At 37.1% G+C, this 22494-nt stretch overlaps 1 protein-coding gene across 3 annotated transcripts in view; it reads right to left on the reverse strand.

Moving 5' to 3' along the window:
* Positions 1 to 22494, reverse strand: part of LOC126183705 (extended synaptotagmin-2-B) — a 187535-nt gene that overhangs the window by 62744 nt on the left and 102297 nt on the right. Inside the window, exon 9 of one of the 3 annotated variants that reach the window (XM_049925890.1) lies at positions 13299 to 13381. The exons of 1 other annotated variant lie outside the window; for it this stretch is intronic. In XM_049925890.1, coding sequence (XP_049781847.1) covers positions 13299 to 13381 — 83 coding nt within the window. Of the gene's footprint in view, positions 1 to 13298; positions 13382 to 19485; positions 19584 to 22494 lie in introns of all 3 variants that reach the window. One more of the 3 variants, XM_049925888.1, reaches the window with a different exon arrangement.

The raw sequence follows: 22494 nt of genomic DNA on the forward strand, positions 1-22494 counted from the left end.
GGGCCCAGGTTAGATTCCCGGCTGGGTCGGAGATTTTCTCCTTTAGGGACTGGGTGTTGTATTTTCCTCTTCATCTTCATCTCATTCCCATCAACACACAAGTCACCAAAGTGGCATCAACTCAAAAGACTTGGACCAGGGACTGGTCTACCCGTTGGGAGGCCCTAGTCACATGACATTTCATTTCATTTTCTTGGCTCTGAATGACAAACACCAGTAGAAATCCATCAGAGCCTAAAGAATGTGTATGGGGCAGCATGTCTATCAAAAACCACCACTGTGAATGGTGCACAGAGGTGCTGCCAATTCATAACAACGCACATCCCCATATCAAAAAAGTCGTAATGCAGAAGTTATGCTCATTCAAATGCAAGACACTCAGCCACTTGCCATATAGTCCTGATCTTTTCCCATGTGATTATCATGCCTTCGGTCCCTTAAAAAAAGCCTTGAAGGGTTGATGATTTCTGCCAGATGAATGATATGCAGCAGGCAGTTACAGACTTCTTCACACAGCAGGACAGGGTGTTTTACAAACAGGTATCTTCAATCCAGTGCATTGGTGGGATGATTGGCTAAATGGTCACAGTGATTTTGCCTGATTAGCATACTGTATCTGAACTGTGCACCCTATGAACAGAAACTTCTTGATCACCTCGATATTAAGGAAAATTTGAAGACCCTCCATATCTCTCTCTCTCTCTCGTAAAGTGTTTATAGAAAAACAAAAATCTGAGTACAGAAAATAAATTTTACCAAACTGCACTGGAAAGAAGGCCAATGTACTGTACTGGAAAGTTGCTAAGAAAAGATTATCAGTTTCAATTATCTGGCATTTACTTTACATAAAAATTCTGCAGTAGTTACACAGAGATGAAGAGAGACAGAATAGACTAGCATGAAGAGCTGCATCAAATCAATCTTCAGTTTGAAGACAACAGCACAAGTTATTACACCAATAATTAACAGCTTTTCCGAACAGCACTTTCATCTTGCATGCACCTAGCAGGACACATTACCTTAAAGATCACCTTGAGTGTGTCAAAGGGGCAAGTGAAATCAATGTTGATGTTAGAGCTATTCAACATTAGCTATCAGAGCACAAACATATACACCACAGATGAGGAGTCTGCTTAAAAAAGGACACAAGATACAGACTTATAACAAAACAGATTACTCTTCATAATAGTAAGAAAATTCATGCCAAGCTGACTAAAGCAAGCATGAATTTTCCATGCCAATATAAAGGTCAATAACAATAATCAGATGCAATAATGTCACCATAACACTGGGCAACAGTACCCTGAAAGCATCTAAAAAATGATGTTCAAAAGTATGGCTATGTAGCTGTCTATATTTCCAACAGAAGAGAAGTGTTTACATATTAGTTGCTGCAATGGCTGAAGCTGATGTAACAGCCACAAAGATTTTGAAACACAGCTGAATCTTCAGCTTTCCAGATTAAAAAAAAAAAAAAGCAATTGTTTTACTTAGGAGGAAAAAAATACATAAAAACACACTCAATCAAAGATACAGATGTGCAGACACTGAATGGAAGACTAAGTCATTCTAGCCACTATATAAAGAATCAATGGACTAAAGTTCAGACTTAGCTCAGGGTAATACCAAAAATGAGCTACTGGCAACTGACAGGTGCAATTGGAATGAACATGCACATAACCCCCCCCCCCAACATAGAGATGGCAGAGGGGGAGGAGGGGAGGGGGGAGAGGGAAGGGGTGAGATGGGGGGGAGGGAGGAGGGGGGAGAGAGAGGGGGAAGGGGGAGAGGGAGAGAGAGAGAGAGAGAGAGAGAGAGAGAGAGAGAGAGAGAGGGGGGGGGGGAGAGGGAGAGAGGGGGAGAGAGAGGGAGAGAGGGGGGGGAGAGAGGGAGAGAGGGGGGGGAGAGAGAGAGAGAGAGAGAGAGAGAGAGAGAGAGAGAGAGAGAGAGAGAGCGCAGGGAGGAGATATTAAGGGTATTGGAGAACCTGTATTCATTGCTGAAATTTGAAAGCACCAGTGTGAAGAAAGGGAAAACAAAATTATCTGAACATTGGAACCAGTATCAGTTCTCCAATTAAGAACCACTGGAATGTCAGAAAAATGATTTCCTTAACTAATATGAAAAGTTCCTGTGATGGGTCGAAAAGCTGTTTTCACAAGTGATGAACACACACAGTTTTTCAACTGAAATAATGAACACATACAGTTTCTCAACTGAAATAATAAGAAAATGGAATTTGGGGTACTATGTACACATTCATGAGTAATTTGCAAGAAAGTGTATAAAGATGTAGTTCATAGCCCAATTTTGTGAGGGATGACTTTCTACCTAACTTTTGCAACACTATATATAATTTTTTTTAAAAATGTCATGCAATGGGATTGGGCAATTCGAAGCCCTCACACTGTAAATAGGTTTCAAAATTTTAAAGATCATTATCAAATTTTATCTGGCTCCTATTTGAAACTAACTAGCATACTGCTGAAACAATCTGCAATCAATTTGCGGATTATGGATTTGAAATTAACAACAAAGATGTTTCAAAATGTGGATTTTCTGGCACTGGCAGGTGGTTCTCTACTTAAGAACCTCAAAGCTTAAATATTTATGATGAGAAAAGAATGCAAATAATCACAACTTGAGAGAAAGAATGACTTTTTCCGTCATCGCTTGTTTTTGTCACAAGACAATCTTCAGGTAGTGAGATATATTTCTTATGCAAATTAGATGTCATTTTTCATGGAGACTGCATTATATTCCTAAAATAATACAGATTATATAATGTTTCCAGTGCTCCATGTTGACTTGCAGGAAAAATACTTTCCCTGCATGACAACAATATGCAATTTGCACAAGATAAATTCTTTCCAGTGAAAATGGAACATAGTGGGTATTTTATATCTGCCCTGTTTTAGAAAATGAGGGCTTTCTCTACATGAGGGACAACATGTAATTTGTATATGAAATGCTTGATGTCTTCTAAATATGAGGTTAGGCCCAAAAATAGTTAGTTCAATAAACCTATTTTGCTGTCAAAATTCTACAAATTTGTGGAGTTCTCCCATCATTACGGATAAAGTAATGCAGATAATTACATTTCAGTCCACTACCGCAATGGAAAACTTATTCAGTCTGAAAAGAGACACTAGAGATGAGGAAAAACTACTAATTAAAAATACACTTATATCCATAACTTACAAGAACTTCAAAATTCATGAAATAACATGGGAGAAAGGTAATAACAGTATGAGCACTGTTGCCAGGGCTGCTTTGCTATTCACCAGGTCAGCTACAGGGGAAGGGGGAGGGGGGTGGGTGGGCGGTGGCTCTAGTCTCTTTCACGCTGCCAGCAGATAGGCTATAACTTGGCAAATATCCAGTGACATGTAACGTCCTATGTATGTGTGTACTATGTCATTTTCATTCCACCAAATGCAATAACATGCAGTCAGAATCACTACATTTACTACTACTGATATGCCATGCATGACATTTCTTTGCTGTCCTCCAAAGGTCATTCCATATACGGCCACCATGACACAATGTTTTTCATAACTCTCAAAGATCCCGCCACTGCTCGAGATGCGTGTAAATGAGTTTTAGGGCTTAGTATTATCACCCTTAATATAAAATATCCTTAATGTAAATGGAATACATACTGCCAAAGGACTGCAGCCATGCCACAACATATTATATCTGTGTGCAATATAGTGCTTGTTCGTCTATGGAAGGCATTACTACAAGCCATGTCAGACAGCCTGATACACAACGCCGGGAACCTTTGTGCTATGGCAGAAGGCACTAAGCTGGTAGTCCACAGATTACCATCAAGGAAAGACCACACACAGGAAGTATTCTAATTCTTGATTAAAAAAAGAAATAAAATAAAAAACAGTTACTCAAACACATATATTATCAAATATGAAGACCACCACAATATCATGATGCAAAATCTAAGTCCTCAAGTTATCACACTATGAGGCCCCAGATGGAACAATAAATACTGATCCTGCCACAACTCTTGGGCAACATCTCCAGCTATGATTTGCAAATACAGAGCTCAGCTCTACCACCTATATACAGCCAGTACAGCATTTGTCATGAATACAATAATTACACTATGTGATCCAAAGTATCCGGACACCCCCAAAAACATACGTTTTTCATATTAGGTGCATTGTGCTCCCATCTACTGCAAGGTACTCCATATCAGCAACCACAGTAGTCATTAGACATCTTGAGAGAGCGGAATCGGGCATTCTGCGGAACTCATGGACTTCGAATGTGGTCAGTTGATATGGTGTCATACGTCTGTACTGAGATTTTCACACTCCTAAACATCCCTAGGTCAACTGTTTCTGACGTGATAGTGAAGTGGAAACGTGAAGGGACATGTACAGCACAAAAGCATATGGGCCGACCTCATCTGCTGACTGACAAGAGACTGCCAACAGTTGAAGATGGTCATAATGTGTAATAGGCAGACATCTATCCAGACCATCACATAGGAATTCCAAACTACATCAGGAGCCACTGCAAGTACTATGACAGTTAGGCGGGAGGTGAGAAAACTTGGATTTCATGGTCAAACAGCTGCTCATAAGCCACATATCACGCTGCTTAATGCCAAGTGACACCTTGCTTGGAGTAAGGGGCGTAAACCTTGGATGATTGAAAAGTGGAAAAACGCTGTGTGGAGTGACGAATCATGGTACACAGTGTGTACCACAGGTACAAGGATACCACAGGTATCACTTGTTTCATTCTTAAATCCTTTGCACATTTGTATATTTAAAAGGAGTAGTCCTGCATTTTAATCAATTGTGTAGGGTAGATTCATGCACTCTCTAGAGCAGTTGTCATTTGTTTTCGGCAACTTGTGACTGTTGCAAACAGCCCTGTTAGGCTCCAGTGGCTGCTTGTGACACATTGGGAGAGCAGCAAGTTATATATTTAGCTTTTTCTGTGGGCTTTTCCAGTTTAATTCTCAAATTAGTAGTAGCAGAATGGACAGGGTGTGCATGTGCTGTGTACAGACAAAGGAGGAGCTGGCAGCAGTTTGTGAACAGATGAATACGGTGCAGGCCAGGGTCAACCATCTGCAGGCTGCTGCCTCAGGGTGTAGCAGTGGCAGAGAGACTGCTGCATCACATGGGACACCCCAGGTATCACTTGTTTCACTCAGAGGTTCTGTTACCATTGCACCTTACAGTGTGCGTGAAGTTGAGGATCTGCCTTCACTGCAGGATGAGCGACAGGTTGTAACAAGTTCAAATTGTTTGAAGGTCAAAGTCAATGTGGGGTCTGGAAGTCTGGTTTTATCCATTCACAGTGTGGGTGGGCAGCGTCAGCTCCTCCATCAGGGCGCAAACAGGCACACGGGGTGAGGGGTTTACTGGTTATCAAAAGCTCCAATGTTAGGTGCATAGGAAAATAGTGTCCAGGGGCTGGAAAGAAACTGAATATGTGCTTGGTACATCTGTTGGGGAATCTCATCTAAGATGTGGAGGAGGCCCTGCCTACGGCTATTGGGGGTGCAAGGTATAGTCATCTGCAGGTTGTGGCCCGTGTCACCCTAGCCTTGTTGATGGATGCAAGCAGGGTGGTATTATACCCAGAGCTGATCAGGGTCCTTTGGTTTGGAAGTGAGTGGATGGCCTCAACAAGAGGATCCTTCAATTCTATGATGGTACTGGCTGCAGATTTCTGGATCTGTGTTGTGAGGTTGAGAACTGTAGGATTCTCCTTGGCTATACACAGGAAGCATTTACTCAGATAGCAGAGGGTTTGTGGAGTGCAGAAATGTTTTTTTTAAGGCTAAGTGATAGTTTGAGTTTCTCTGATAAACACTCATTAGTTGACATGAAGAGAGCAAAATCATCCTGCAACCAAAGTAATGGGACTGCAGCTGTCAAATTTTTAACTGTAAATTGCTGAACCATTCGTAACAGAGTTCCTGAATTTACTACCATCCGGGGAAGTTGTCACACTAAAATTACTCTCGGAATTAAGAGCTGGATGAAAGCCGAAGTAGAGGGCTCCGACATATTTAATGAAGCATGGAATGTACATCTGAGACAGGTTAGACATCATAGGAGGGGAAATGTTAACTGCAGTCAACAAGAAAAAATGTCTCTATTGATTTGAAATTGAGGCCAACTGTGAAATTATTTGGACACGAGTAATCGGCCTAGGTGAACTCAAGTTAATCACTGGATGTTTATACTGGTCATCCGATTCCACCATAACCGTTGTAGAATCATCAAAGAAAGTGCTCAATAGTGCAGAAACGCTTTGATTATGTAATACTAGTTGGAGGCAATTTTACTCTGTTGAGTATAGACTGGGACATCTATTGATTCATTGCAGGTGGTAGAGACAGTCAGTTTTGTGAACACATTTTCCGAAAAGTGTCTTGAGCAGCTGGTTCAACAACCAACATTAAATGTGGGCTGCAAATAGGCCTGACTTGATGACAAGTGTCAGTATCAAGACAGCAATTAGTGATCATGATGTCATTATAGTGACAATGGTTACTAAAGCCAATAAATAAATCATTCAAGAAGGGTAGGAGAGCACTTATGCTGGAAATAGCAGATAAGCAGTTGTTAGCATCCAATTTAGACAGTGAATGGACATCATTTGGCTTCACTATGATGGCTGTAAAGGAATTATGAACAAAGTTTACAATCTGATGGTAAATCACTTTCTGGAGAAATATGTAACAGGACTAAGGATGCTTAAGATTCACAGTGTAACATGCTGAGGAAGCAGAGACTGTTGACTTTCAGGTCAAAAAAGAACACAGAAATGTTGACAGACAGAAGTTGTGGAAATTTGTGAATGTATAAAAAGATCAATGTGTGAAACATAAAACAACTTCCGCTGTCATTTGTGTTGTTTGTTTGTTGTCCAAAAGCTAGCAACGATTTCAATCTTGTTTATGTGCCTAATCACCCACTCAGTGCCTAAACTACGTGGAGAATAGTTTCATTTACTACTTCCATCGCTTGTATCCCTCCAGTGTTTTCCGAATTTCATTAATAATTAATTAGCCAGACACATGTTATTTGCATAATATTGACACAAATTTATGAATGGCTTTGAACATATTATTTGTATAATGGTGACGCAAACTTATGAGAAGTATGTTTTAACATATCAATAACATGATTTTTTTTTCAATTGAATATTCAATTATATGCATTGCTCAAGATTAATAAATTTCTAACTTGTTTAAATGTGGCAGAGCAACAGAAAAAAGGAATTATGACCTTTTTTACAATACAAAATTAAATGAAGTGATTTTTTTAAGTTTGTGGACATCAATTAATTGATGAATTTGAAACTGACAGAGCAAAACTGAGTACTGGGCTGAGATTCAATCTGAAACCTTGCCCTTCACAGTGCTCATATTTTATTTCCCTGTGGCAACCTCAATGTTGCCTCTGTCTTCGATGAACACTCACCATCTAAGACAATGTATTAAGCTATACTACTCAAAAAGTCTTTGACTCTCCATCGTACTCTATTAACAAAGATCCAAGTATAAGGAATAGTTTATCAAATATGACTGGCTCAAACACTTTTTCAGAAGTATAGGAATGTAGAATCCACCTATTTTCCTGCATCCATTGTTAGCATGATTTTTTGTTTGAAAAGGGCAATCTGTGTTTCATGTGAACAATGCTTTCTAAGTCTGTGCTGCTTTATGGACAGATACAAGACAAAATTAAGTTAAAATTATACATGTAACAGTGGCTCAGTTTCTTTAGGGAGTGATAGTGATGGCTGTAAAATCTGTGCAAAAAAGGTTAAAAAGAGGGTTTACTATATGTCAACTTCAAATGCTGGCACCATGACAAATGTGTAAGAGTAAATCTGAAATACGTAAAAGATGAACATGAGAGGACATGCCATCAGTGCTTAGTAAGTGCATTGAAAAATGAAATAATGAACATGCCAAAGCAAAGGAAAAATAGCAGGTGTGCTAACAGAGTATATAGTGACAATTCAAAATATCAAGAGCTTGTGAGGGAATACAAAGAGTTCAAAATTAAATATAAAGCATTTGATTGGAAACATCACCTAGCCAAAGACAACATTGTTGTTAACAGTCATTCCATGCAGAAGATACAACATGTACTCAACAAAAGACGTAAACATGCACTACATATGAGTACAGCCTCAGTGATACCACGATCAAACAAATTGTCAGCACTAGACACCAACTGTGGCAATACAACAAACACACATGAAGGAAAAAGCAAAAGCAATGACAAAACTTCTAATAAAGAATAAAAAAGACCCCTGAACACAAAGATGCAGCAAGGAATTCCTGCTGTAAGCTAACAGTCAAGGGAAAGATGTCCTCACTCTCATTCCTAAAAATATACATTCCAAGCATTCCATTTTCATAAAAGTTAAGCCTGGTGTCACATTAAATGCAGTGGCAAAGAATATTACAGCAGAGACAAGTCAACTACAAAAGACAAACATGTTGTGATTATAGGTGGCAGCAATGAAGTGTATAAAAGTGAAAGCAAGACATCCCTCCAATGTTTTTGAAACTTATTGCCTGAACTATTCAATATGAACACTGTTATCACAAATGTTTGAGTGCGACATGATCTGCCACAATGGTCATTTGTAAATAAAGAGGGGCTACAGATCTGACAAGGAGATCACACGGCAACCCATATTATAGATGCACAACTTGAGACACCATGTCACCTCAGTGTACCAAGTTTGAATTTATGGAAGTGAATAAGCAGGAAGTATGGAAGATAATATGCATGGCAATGAAAAATTTTTCAATGGAGTGGAATGGTATAACCAGTGCAATTACTAAGGTATGCTTAAAAGGACTCTCAAAAACCTCTCACCCATCTAATTGATTACAACATTATAGAAAACATCTATCCGACTGTTCTAAAAATGAGTGTCATAAAATTATTTTATAAAAATGGAAGTATGGATGATATCTTCGACTATAGACCAATATTATTAATTTCTTCTTTTAGTAAGATATTTGAAAGTATTATCCTTTGTCAGTTTAGTGCCTTTTTCACAACACGAAAACTGGTAGCAGATTATTGGCATGACTTTAGAAAAGAGCTAAGCACAACCACAGCAGTTACAAAGTTCTTCTCTGAATTGTACTGCCTGTTGGACCAGAGGATGCAGACTTTAGCTATATTTTTTGACATGGCAACAGCTTTTGACACTGTAAACTGTAGGTTACTTCTAAAACACCTGAGGTCATACTGTATTGTGGGGATCCATCTTTGAATCTACTAGCCACATACCTGCTGAATCAAAAGCAATGCACTAAACCGACAGATAAATTACACAATAAAATTATAAACTGTCAAGTCACTGATGAGACAGGAATACAAGGTGTATCTCGGCACTCAATCCTTGGCCCCTTTCCCCTTCCTCATACATGTTAATGACACTGCTAAATCCACTAACTCCTATATAATAAGCTATGCAGAAGACACCTGAATCTCAGCCTATGTTAGAGAATACAAGGAACTAGAAACTTTTGCTACTAGTGGTGCAATAGAATTAACGAACTTCTTCAATGATCGTGGCATCAAGGTAAATGTCAATGGATATCAATTACTGGCATTTAAAATGGGCAGTTTGTGAGAACAGCAATGTAAATTATGTATGTAACATCTCGGCAACAGAAAGTGGCAGCTGTAGATTATTAGGTGCTTATGCTGATGACAATTATAGTGAACAAATCACATTAATTTTATATTTGGAAAGGTCAGTAGTGGCAGGTACCTCCTTAGCCAGTTCACAAAGATGGTTTCTCACCATCAATTAAAGCAGTACACTGTGGAATGATTTACTGCTTCCTTAACTACGGGATTGAATTATGGGGCTGTGAAGCTGATGTCCACTTACAAAGAATATTGCTGTTACAGAAAAGAGCAATAAAACTTATACACAGGTTAGGGCCCGAGAGAATAATGTTGTATATTCTTTACACATATTCAAATTAGTTGCATTTTTTATGAATCAACCAATGGAAGTTATCAAAGTGAAGTGATATACATGACCACAACACCAGAACAAAATTCAACTATTTCCACAAGAGAACAAAATTAAAAATGGCAGTTCGAAGTCTATACATCAATGTTTTGACTTTGCCTCAACAAACTACCGAACTTTCTTAGAACATGCAAGGTGAATGATTTCAACAGAAAATTAATTGATCTGTCTTTTCTGATAGCAAAATGTTTATATTCATTCAATGAATTTCATGACACTTCTTATGACATGAACCAGTGTATCAGCTGTAAAAAAAAAACTATCGTGTAACATGTAAAAAATTTTGTAAGAGGAATTATTGTCGCACAGTTATTTATGATGTGTGCAAAAGCCATCATTTGGATGGCACCATGCAAAGAAAATGTAAATAAATGAATAAAAAGAAGGATTTTAGTGAGAGCATAGAACATGCTCCAGGATTCTGCAGATCACCATTAAGGAAATCAGTCAATAATTTTGCTCACCCGTTCTTTTACTTTCCTTATACATGGGAGCAATCAGTACTTTTTCCCAGTTGGTTGGGAGTGTTTATTATATAAGAGCTTTGTGGTAAATGCAAGCTGAGAAAGGAACCAATGTCAGAAAGTACTTTCTGTAGAACTGAATAGTAATTAAATCAGAAACTGACGCATTACTTGTTTTCAACTGTTTTTGTTGCTTGTGAAGAACAGCATGACCACAGCCAAGAAGTTGTTTCCAAAATGATTTTTTTTTTTTTTTTTTACTAGAGTGAGTGTTGACTCAAAATTCCCTGACATATGTAGACAGTCTACAAAAGACAAGGGTACAGGTTTGAGTTCACCCCTGGCTCACAATTTTCGTCTGTCACGAACATATAAAACAAAAGATTTTTCACATATATCAAAACCACCTGAGGACTTTATGAAGTAATACCCTTTGTCATTTCTTCCCATGCAGAATTTATGGCTAATTCCTTTGAATAAGTAACTACGTGGCATCACTTTCAATAAGGTATCTTGGTCACAGAAAAACTCAACTGGTCATACTTTATTGTTTATAGTTTTCACTGTGTGTCAAGTTAAAGCAAAAAAGCTATGTTTATAAAGCTACAACCAAAGCGATGACTGTTTTTGAATTCTATTGTTCCACATATGAGCAGCAATCTTTGAGCCATTACAATACCCAAATATTTGAAATCAATATAATCCGAGAAAGTTTTAGGCAGCTGTTGACAAATTTATATTGCCCTTCTTACATGGTGGCCTGACAATGCATATTTCAGTCTTTAGCTCAAACTGTTTTCAAATACATATGTATTCATAGCCTCATTCAGGCACTATCTACAAAATGGTCAAGACTTCTACCAAATTATTTATACCTGTTCTAGAGTTCTGGTTGTTTTATTAAACACCTTATATTTACAAGCTTTAAAGAGGATGAATGTCTTCATTTTTATGTAGAGCTACATGATCATATTTACTTATATTATAGGTCTCATAAAGTTCTATCAACTCACTAAGAATTTCAAGTGTATACACTGGACAGTATCATAGTATTCAGACTCTAACTACTGGAAGTGTACAAAAGAAACTAAGTGATCTATGAATGTAGACACAAAAATCTGAGCTGCAAAGATATGTATTGTGCGGCAAACAAAACATTTAATATTAGGTGAATTCCAAATAATAAACTAAGTGTGCAAAAGTTCTGAGATACCGGTAGTTGAATAAATGGAAGATAGAATTTTTGCACTTCACTGAAGGACAATGCATAAATTTCTTAATACTAGGGTCCAACTTTTTATATAAAATCTGAACTGCACTGTCAGTGAGTGAAATATTAAACCACGTCAGCTGTTAGTGAAGGCTCAGAAGCATTTTTCCCACAACAATATCATCCAGACAGATTTCTATGAGGACACATGTTCTGTTATAGTTGAAACAAGCAAGAGTATCAGAAAGAAAGAAAGAAAAAAATGAGAAATCAATTTGTAAAGCTATGAGGGATATTTCTGAAGGTGCTAACATTATTTACATCAATTTGGTGGAAATATCTATTCATCTGAGATGTTCTACAAAACAAATGGTGACTTACGAGTGTTGTAAATGACTCTTTAGCAGTAAGTTGTTATCCTAGTGATTGGCAGTGTGATGAAGAATGGTGAAGATAGTACATTTCATACCGAAAGAGAAAGACCTTGGCAGTTTTACAAATTTCTTGCTTCAGAAGACATAGCAAGCAGGTACTAAATTGATGAAGTTCTGTCATTACTGTTTAAGGTTCTACAACTGAAACAGTCCAGTAAAATATGAGAAGCAAACTTACTGAGTGAGGGATCAGTCATGGTTATTTTCTGTAGGAAAACAAGGAAACTTAAAACTTCTCCAAAGGCTACTTTTTGTGCTGGTGAGTGATAAAATAGCAGCTTAGTTATTAGGTTAATCAAACATTCTAGCCCTCTCCAAGTATACTTTGTGGAACCTTCAGCTCAATTTATTTGCAAGTCTGTTCCCTCTCAACATGCAGTTGTTCAGATGATATTGGACTCTCATTCAGGAGTGGAATTCAGATTCCTCTTCCTTCAACAAAAGCCACAATCAATATGGAAGGTTCTGAGTTTAACTTATTTCCAAAATATTCTAATCTGCTAGAATGCTTTATGTACCTGCATGTATAAATAGGAGCTCATTCAGATGAAGGAGGCAGCTCAGCTCCAGTCACACTTTATTGTGTGATCAATAAGCATTCCTTGCAGTTGAGTGACCTGTTCTTTGAACTAGTACTTGATTCCAATTCTATGCAGTTGTGTATGTTGTTGATAAGTTTTGAGATGAAAAATTTTGGGATTATATGAAATTCGTACAAAGAATCACTAAAATGGACAAAATTTGTTAGAAAATGTAATGTTACATTGGTACTGCTAGCCAGATTGGTGAAAAGATATTTTCTGAGGTTGGGAAGTAAGCTGCGCAAAGGGATGGACTCTCATAAGACATGCTAGGTAAGCAGTGTAAAGAAAGCAAATGCCTGTTGCCATAATATGAAACTGCTCTTAAAATACTACACAGTAAGGGAGAATCAAGATCTCAAAGATGAAAGTTTTTCAATCACATAACCAACTCTTTGTGCTAGCACAGCTTCAAGGATAATGCAATAAATACTTGTTCTAGCAATGACATTGCTTGCAGTCATTCATTTTTAACACTCATGCTTTCAGTATAAAATACATATTTAAAAAAAAAAACTGTTCCATAGGAAATATTTAATACCTTCCAAGAAAATCATCTTGAGTTCTATCTTTGTCAAAGAGCTTGTATAGCACGTACTGGCTATTCACCTCCTCTACCACACACTGGGAAGTGTAAGAAGCAAAAGCACATTAAGAGCCAGTCACAGAACTTAATTATAGTTAACACAATGTTACTTGCAAATTATGCAGAATAAAATAGTATAGGAAAATTAAGTTAACTGTAAACACATAAACCAAATTATATTGAATGAGGAAGTGAAGGCAAACATGCTAGCTACGAAATCTGTAAAGAGGGGTAAGAAACAAACAGACTGCAGTTCATGAGTTAACACTGATACCAGCAGAAAAAGATAAGTGAAGGCCCTTGGAAACTATTTTTAAAATTTTGCAAATGGCTGGTAACGGAGAGCAAGAGGTGCTTGTATTGCTCAAGAGCTGCAATCTATTATGAAGTATTTTTTTTCAGTATTAGAAGACATAAGCAGAGCCACACATATATTCTAGTTAATAGTTTGAAATTAAATAACCTAACTGGAAAACATACAAATAAGAAAAAATCAGTAGGTGGATATCCAAAGAGGAATTAAAAACAGCAAGCTCATTATTTTATAATCAAACATAAAATTTAAGTGGCACTAAACCACACTCATGTTCAGAAAAGACAGAACACCTTGAATGGCCAGAGATAGGACGTTCATATTCACAGGACATGTACATTAGTACGTTCTGAAGAAGTAGCATTTGAACCATGTCGGCCCGTGTGTTCAGGGTCAATACTGATATTGTGGCACAATACAACCTACCTGTAAAATGTGCCTGTGGCTCTCATTGTTGCTATAAACTGAAGGTAATGGATCAGTGTGACTTGAGCAGACATGCAAGACGCCTCACAGATGTATGCACAAATTGTACTGTCAAATCAGTGAGTCTGGAAGAGGGTGCATTAATGGCATGAGAGAATGTGATGCATCCATCTGGAAAATTGCTGCTCATGTGGAACGAAGTGTTTTGGCAGTGCAATGGGTGTGTGCAGAATGGTTGATGGAAGCCTGTAGAACATGACGAGGTGGGTCAGGTCGCACCACCCAGACTGTCCCCTGAGAAAAGCCACACCTCATATGAATGGCATTGCAGGACAGATCTGCATACTCTTCGCCTCTGGCACAAAAGTGGAACACTTTAACACATCGTATACTACCTGGGATGACAGTCCGTAGCCGTTTATTATGTCAGGGGTTACGAGCACATCGTCCACTTCTCTGCCCACCTCTGAAGAATGTGCAGGAACATCCTAGACAGCAATGATGTATGGAATGATGTCACTGGGGACAGGAATGGCATCAGATAGATTTTTCAGATGAATCCAGGTTCTGTTTGTTTGAAAATGATGGCTGCATTTTGGATTACCACAGACAGGGGGAGTAGCATCACAGTGACTGCATTTTCACATGACAAAGCACCAGCTCAAGGCTTTATGGTGTGGGGTACCATAGGATACAATCAAAAATCACAGTTGGTGTGTGTCTGGGGCACTGTGACCAGTGTGACGTATGTGAGAAACATCTAGGAACCTGTAACTGTACCCTTTTTGCACAACACCCCAGATGCCATTTTGCAGCAAGGAAATGCATGACCACATGTTGCTGCATGAACATGTGTTTTCTTGGTATCACAGGATGTTAACCTTTTGACCTGGCCCACCAGATTACCTGATTTGTTACCTATCGAAAATGTGTGGGATATGGTGAAACAATAGGTGCAGCACTGTGACCCAATGCCAACCACCACAGATGAACTTCGGAACCAAGTGAATGCAACATGGATGGCTATACCACAGAACTCCATTTGTGCCTTATCTACGTTGATACCATCATGCGTGGAACAAGTTATCAGGGCCCATGGTGGTCCCTGTGCCTACTAGGCAATAGGACACATGCTGAACAGAGGTGACTGAAATGCTAATAAATACATAACATACTGATGTATATGTCCTGTGAATATGAACATCCTCTAGTCATTCAAGGTGTTCTCTTTTCTTATTTTTTAAACACAAGTGTGTTTTTCAAGCAATGATAAATGTCAGACTTAGCAAAGTGGCAAATTAGAAACCCACACCCTACATCATACAAACCAACGGATGTGAAGGCCAAGCAGGAAAATTAATCTAACAAAACAATCACAGCACACTGCATGTAAAGATGAAATTGCTTTTATAAAACATTGAGTAAATAACATAACTTGATTCAATAACTTATAACAAATGAGATTTGAAAATATGTACATCAGAGATTTGAAAATATGTACACACCTGAAACAGAAAGTCAACTATTAACAAAGAGACACACAATAAACAGCACAATATTAGCAAAAAAGCTGACACAGGAAAAATTTTGAAGACATAAAGCTGATATGTTAGCAGCAAACATTTTGATTAAAAGCAATTATAAAATAGACTTGCAACTACAGAGTACTTTTAAAATGGACGTAACTACTTAGGCAGCACTATTAAGCAGCCAAGTTTATCTTCACATGGCCATACAATGTAACTACTTACCATAATGTGTAATTCTCTAAAAGACCACAATGAAAAAACTGACTGCTGTTTATAGATCATGGGCTTACATTAAGTATGTACTCTCTGAGTATATTCTAGTTTCTGATATAAAAAATGTGAGACACTTCTACTAGAGGCCACCTTCAAACGAAGTCAGAAAAAGGCAACCCTAGCATTTGTTGGAGGAGGAAGAGAAACAAGAATTTAACAAAATTGTTGAGTCTCTGCTCAACTGAGGGACAACAAAGTTAAATGTGCAACAAATAATTCAGTGAGATGAGAACAAAATTTAAACAGCAAAAACATATATAAACAGAAATATTAGTTGTAGGGTCTGCAGGATGCTCATATTTTCTGGTTATGAAATAATGAATAAAAATCAACTCAATTAGTTGTGAATGATCACAATTCATAATCTAAAAATAACTGACTAATTAAAAGCATGAATATGCAAGAGATTAACAATAACCACGAATTTTTATTTTATGGAAGCTAAAAAAAAAAATAATAAAAAATAAAATAAAAATAAAAAATAAATCTATAAATGTCTGTACCAGTTGCAAAGGAATGGAGCAAGACATTAAGCAATTTTTTTGTATTATTGGAGACAAATAAATAGTACATACAATAGCAATACATGTAAGCTTTGTTTACAAAACCTTTTTCCTATCTTAAAATGAGCTCCTTGCCATGCCATGAAAGCCCAAGGGGATATATACTTGGGGATAAGTATGCTTATCTGCATTAATGCTTCAAAACTATGCTCATGACGACACATATGCCACATTCTAGTCTCCTGCTGTCAGTGATGTGATGGAACACGAACGCGCGCACACACACACACACACACACACACACACACACACTGAGAAACAATAATATTGAAGGCTAAATAGAATAACATTTAAAAAAATAACACACAAAAACAGAAGCAAACTAAAGATAACTCTACATAAAATCAAACAGATGAAACTTGAAGCAATTGATGTTACATCACATGGCTTTGACAGTTGCACACCAAACCATGCTGCAATATGCAAACTGGGTCTAGCATATGTAAAAGTAAGTGACAATCAAAAAGTTTCCATCTGAGGGTGTTGCAGCAGACTCCAATGTGAACATATAGGCAAGGGGTTAGTAGGGCATTTGTGTCTTCCTTAGGTGTGCATGCTAAATATGCACTATATGAACCATGGTAATATTATTACCAAATGCATCCAAACTGGACCAATGTGCTGTTATTCTCTTCTTGGCTCCCAAAGGGCAAACACCAGTAGATACCAATAGGAAAATGAAGGATGTATAGGAAAATGAAGGATGTATATGGTGCAGCATGTCTGTTGAAATCCACCATTGCAGAACAGTGCAACAAGGGGTGCTGCTGCTTCATCCTCCCTGCCCTGTAGTCCTGACCTCTCCCCATGTGATTATTATGCCTTCGGTCCCTTAAAAAAATACCTCAAAAGGTCGATATTTCTTGCTGGATGATGATCCGATGCAGGCAGTTACAGACTTCTTCACACAGAAGGATATGGTGTTTTACAAAATGGGCATTTTCAACATGATGTGTTGGTGGATGATTGCCTCACTGCTCAAGGTGTTTTTGCCTGATTGGCATACTAATGCAGAATGTATGGCCTTTGAATGGAAACTTTTTGTTCACCCCTTACATACATTTTTCAACATGAAAACCAAAGCATACCTCCCATAAAAAAAGTCACAAAACATAATTGGCGGAAAATGGAAAGGGAATTTCTGGTATATACATCAACTCATGACTGGCAGGATCACACATATTAGGATATTAAAAATTCCAAATGAAATTAATCAATTCCCAGGAGCATTAGCAAGCAGTTGTAATGGGATATAATATATGGTGTTAAATCTGGGAGATGGATAAACAAAAACAGAAAATCACCAAGGGTTTAAACACCACAATACCTTTACTATGACCAAAGCTTCCATACAAACTTACTAAATAAAATACACCTTTAAAGTCTGAACTTTTATGACTGAAAAAACTGATTTATTTCTTACAGATTTGTCAGGCACAATCTTACAGAACACTAACTCAGCAGGTTTCACACTTCAAAGCTTTGTCTGCTCCACCACCAAACTGTCCTGTGTAAGTATATGAACACACAGTTTCAAACACCAACTCATAAAGACTACCTGTATTTATTTGCACCAAAAATTAAAAATATTCATTTTGGATCTACAGGCCGCAGCATACAATACATGAGGGAAATTCAAGAAGCATTCAGACATTGGGAAGCACAAACATTAGGGAATTAAATTTGTAAGTTCCTATTCAGATTATATTCGCTGTAGCTTCACTTCCTTAGTTAAGCAGTTCCTCCACCAGATGAAACTGTTGCAGAAGTTACCTACGAGAATTCCTGGACAACAGTCATGTTATTTGTTCATACTGCTAATACATAATCAGTAGCATTTTCATTTCTGGAAATGATTAGAAATCAAGTGGATCAGAGGTGGAAATAATGGAACTTACAAATGAATGCAGTGACTTACGAAACAACTTACAGTCATACTGAGCTGACAGTTGGATGATTTAACAATCTGAGTCCCTTGCCTGAAGTTACACCAGCAACAGGAGTAGAGTCATGTAAGTGCACAGTGTGCACTTTAGGGTATTAAAACAAGGTATTAAAAAAGTAAAAAAAAATCATACTGATTTTTCATCACACTTGTTAAATTTTCTCCAGGTCTTGGAGATGTCCAATGTGGTAACTGCACCTCAGTTTCTTGGCCACAGGTATAGATTCTTTTTCTTGGTATCTTGTTACAGTCATGGAGAGATCCAATACCCTAAAACAGTACATGCAGGCCCCTCACAAGTAGCTTCTCGGTCAAAACAACAATGTTGCACCTCACTATTTATGCAACTTTTTAACTTGCCTTGTAAAGTTCTTGTTATGTATAGTTGAAATGCAGTAATATTTACCACATTTCAACAATTATTCAATTTACATGACCTTCACAACATTCTCTAGTTCTTTGGCCTGTCCCCAAGATTGGGTATCTGATTCAGCAATGCACTTTTGATATTTGATCAGGAAAGAAAATGTTACATGCCTATAGGATACCAATTCATTAGCAAGTTTCCAAAAAATTCCTGCTGTATGCAGAAATTCTGTCAGTATTCGAATATCACTGGTGTGTCATTAATATCATTTCACTCTTCATATAAAATAGTTATAGAAAGAGTCCTGTACTGCAGAAATATGAAAGTTTCTTATTTTTTTATTTGTTTATTTATTTTTACTAAGTATGTGTATTGAAAGATAATGGGGAAATCTTCAATTCTTTTTCAGAGGCCACCACATTACTTTTCAATAGTATATCACAACACTAAATTTAGAGATCTTAAACTGCCAAATACTACTTTACACACTATGTGGTGTGTGTGGCCATACACTACAATGAAATATGGGCTAGAAACTAACTTTTATAAAGAGAATATATAGTTACGGAAACCTATACCACGTAAGAAACTTGCATGAGCAACTGATATTACTGTACAGAAAGTTTGTAAGTTTGTATGGAAGCAGGCATTCTGGTACATTTCTGAAACAAAAATAAGCACACAAAAAAATTCTAACCTCAAGTAGTAGAAATCATTTTAAACTACCTGCCAAGAAAATCGTCATTTTCAATGCCTGGGAAACCGGGGTCCCAATCCCACAGCTCGAATGACAACATCTGTGCTTTTTGGGATGTAATCTTCGCCTTCGACATAAACATAAACATCATTTAAATGAAATGCTTCTTTGTGAGAATATTACAACTGCTTGCTACGCAACTTTGCTGAAATAATGAGCAAATAAAGACAAATAAAGACTGCATTACCAGTCGCAGAATAACATACATCAAAGAACTATGGCATGAAAAAGTATATCTACTTATGTGGAATTACTTAAGAATGTTACAGACTTCTGATCCATTTTTTCTTTTGTGAAACATAAACATACAAAGCATTGTCATGTAACTAATACATTTTCTTTACCATGGAGGACTATGCATAGGTACAGAATACGATGTTCTAATGGACTGTTCTTACTATACTACAGTCTTAACATGCATGTGCAAGATCCAGTTTCTTGGTTTTCAAGTACTGTAACAACATTATTGTGTGCGCCTGATGCTATAAACATGCCGAGTGTTATTAGCCTGCATACACAAGTGCTGCTAAATGTACAGTCATGTCAATGATGGTAATGATTATGAAGAAATTTACCAGTATCTGTAAAGAAGGGTGACTCATTTATAAAATGACAGGCCACACAGGGCTGTTAGTTACAAGTCATTGAGAAATGAGGCATCAAAGTGAATGGCAGATGGATGGGACGTAACATATTTTATGTTGTACATAGATTCCACAAGCCTCAATCCATGCAACAGTCATGTATTGAGAAAACTGCTTGGGAGACATTACAGATGCTGCTGTCTTCTTCCCTGCTTACATCACTGCCAATGGGAACAAATAGCTAGAATTATTCAAAACAATCAGCATGACAAAGCAAACCTTAATCACACTATGACAGAGGTATATAACAGAAGACAGAAAAGTATTTATCAGCTTCTATGAGATTGGCACATCAACTTAACAATTTCAGTCAATCACTGGAAAGTGGAGGACTGAAGATATGTTTGTTTGTCAAACTAATCACTGTACATGCTTGTTTGAGCTGATAGATTTGTATATTTTGCAGAATACTTTAGGCCATCAATTGTACTGCTTTCCTGAGGACTGGACAAATTGTGTCAATCGACTTTTTAGCTTTGATAAGCTGATGAAGACAATACAGAAAGATAGTGTAGAGTCTATCAACAACAGCCTGTGCAGTTCATATACACTCAAACTATAAAACATTCTAAAAGGACAACACATATGCTTACATGGTAAGTAACATTAAAACTAGGTTTGATGATTATTTTGGGGAGCTTCAAACAACAGCCTGCTCATTGTATGTAACAAATGTGAGTCCCACCAAGCACAACTGGTATGTAGTTTAGAAACCATGTTTAAGAACTTAAAAGTAACAATCATTAGGGATGCATGTAAGGTGATAAAATTGAAAGATTCTAAATTTTGCAAAGGTCACCTGTCACTTGTTGAGTGAGTGTCATATCGGGTTGCCACACCTTGTGAAGTTGTATAGGAGGGACCTACCTGGTATCAAGTACTTGTATCACAAATATCATTCTGCCATTGTCTAGCACTGAATATGACATAGCAGCCCTGTTAATAATACAGACACTTATACTAACTCATCAATAACTGAACTTGTTAGAATGAATAATAAATGTAAGTTCTGCATATTTTGTTGAAATTACACAACTTATGGGTATTAACAGAAGAAAACACAACGTACTTTACTTCTGGTGTTCAATGCAACTTTTCACTTAAGCATTAGAGATTACGTCTTTCTCTGGAAACAGATTTTCAATGCAGAATGAAATATGGTTATTTCCTACTGAAAATATGCACAATACTAAATGAACTTCTTTAAAGTGGCAACCATTATATTTGTAATATTACAAAAGAAAGTACCAGAATTTGAAACTGTATCTTGCTAACTTGTATTGTATGTGCATATAACATTCGACTCACTCCATAAACGAAAAATATACCACACTACAGTCAAATAATATCTTGGCAAGTCTGAACATGTTACCTATATGCTTACATAAAAATTTTCAGTTTTTGTAATAAAAGGGTATATAGTTTTCAAAGCAATCAACGCTCATTTTCTCCTGTTAGGTATCAATTTTACTTTGACAGTGCAATAATGGCAGCATTTTTACAAAGAATTAGAAACTATGACTAGTGAATTTTTGGGTTCTAAGAGCTAAAATAAAATCACTGTGTCCAGAAAAATCAAGATTTATAAAATTTAAGAAACTGTGAGTATGTACACCTAACTCTCTTTTATCATGAATAAATTTTTGGAAAGGATGCAAGCCTTAAACAGTACAGTTTTCTTACGATGTGGAAAATTCACTTTAAAATTCCATGCCAGAAACTGCACAAATTACATTTTCACAAATTCTCTTATTACTGAAAACTATATATCTCAACAGCAGAGGATTGTTACTTGTGGAAGGGACTTAACTCCAGATAAATATAATAAATAACTGAAAAATTCAACTCTGGATGATACTTTATGTGAAATACAATAAAACAGGTGATGTGATGCTTTTGTTAGGGCTACCGTTATTCTATTAGGCAGAATCTTTCACCTTAGATTCACCAGTTGTCTCTGAAGAGATTGACCACAACGATTTAAATGCACTTTTCAATCACAGTAAATTACAAACAAGTCTCCAAGACCATTCTGTGTTCATAAGATAGTACTTTTTGAAATCTGGCAACACCATACACCTTCTACACTAAGACAGCGAGCAGCTTTGCTCATAATAATTCCTGTCTCTGAATAGAGACAAAACTGCTTTGACACCAGTTACTGCATTTACATCTTATGATATTTCATACTATCTTCAGCAAGAAACTTTAATTTTCTTGTTTCAACAGAGCAAAACATTTTAATAGTTGAGATCACAAATGTGTGTAAATCCAAGATAACCTGCTATACATGGTTTAATAAAGGAATGGTTCCAAACCAAATGTCTGCAAGGA

This window comes from Schistocerca cancellata, chromosome 4 (genome assembly GCF_023864275.1).
Source record: "Schistocerca cancellata isolate TAMUIC-IGC-003103 chromosome 4, iqSchCanc2.1, whole genome shotgun sequence".
In the NCBI taxonomy this organism is placed as follows: Eukaryota; Metazoa; Arthropoda; class Insecta; order Orthoptera; family Acrididae; genus Schistocerca; species Schistocerca cancellata.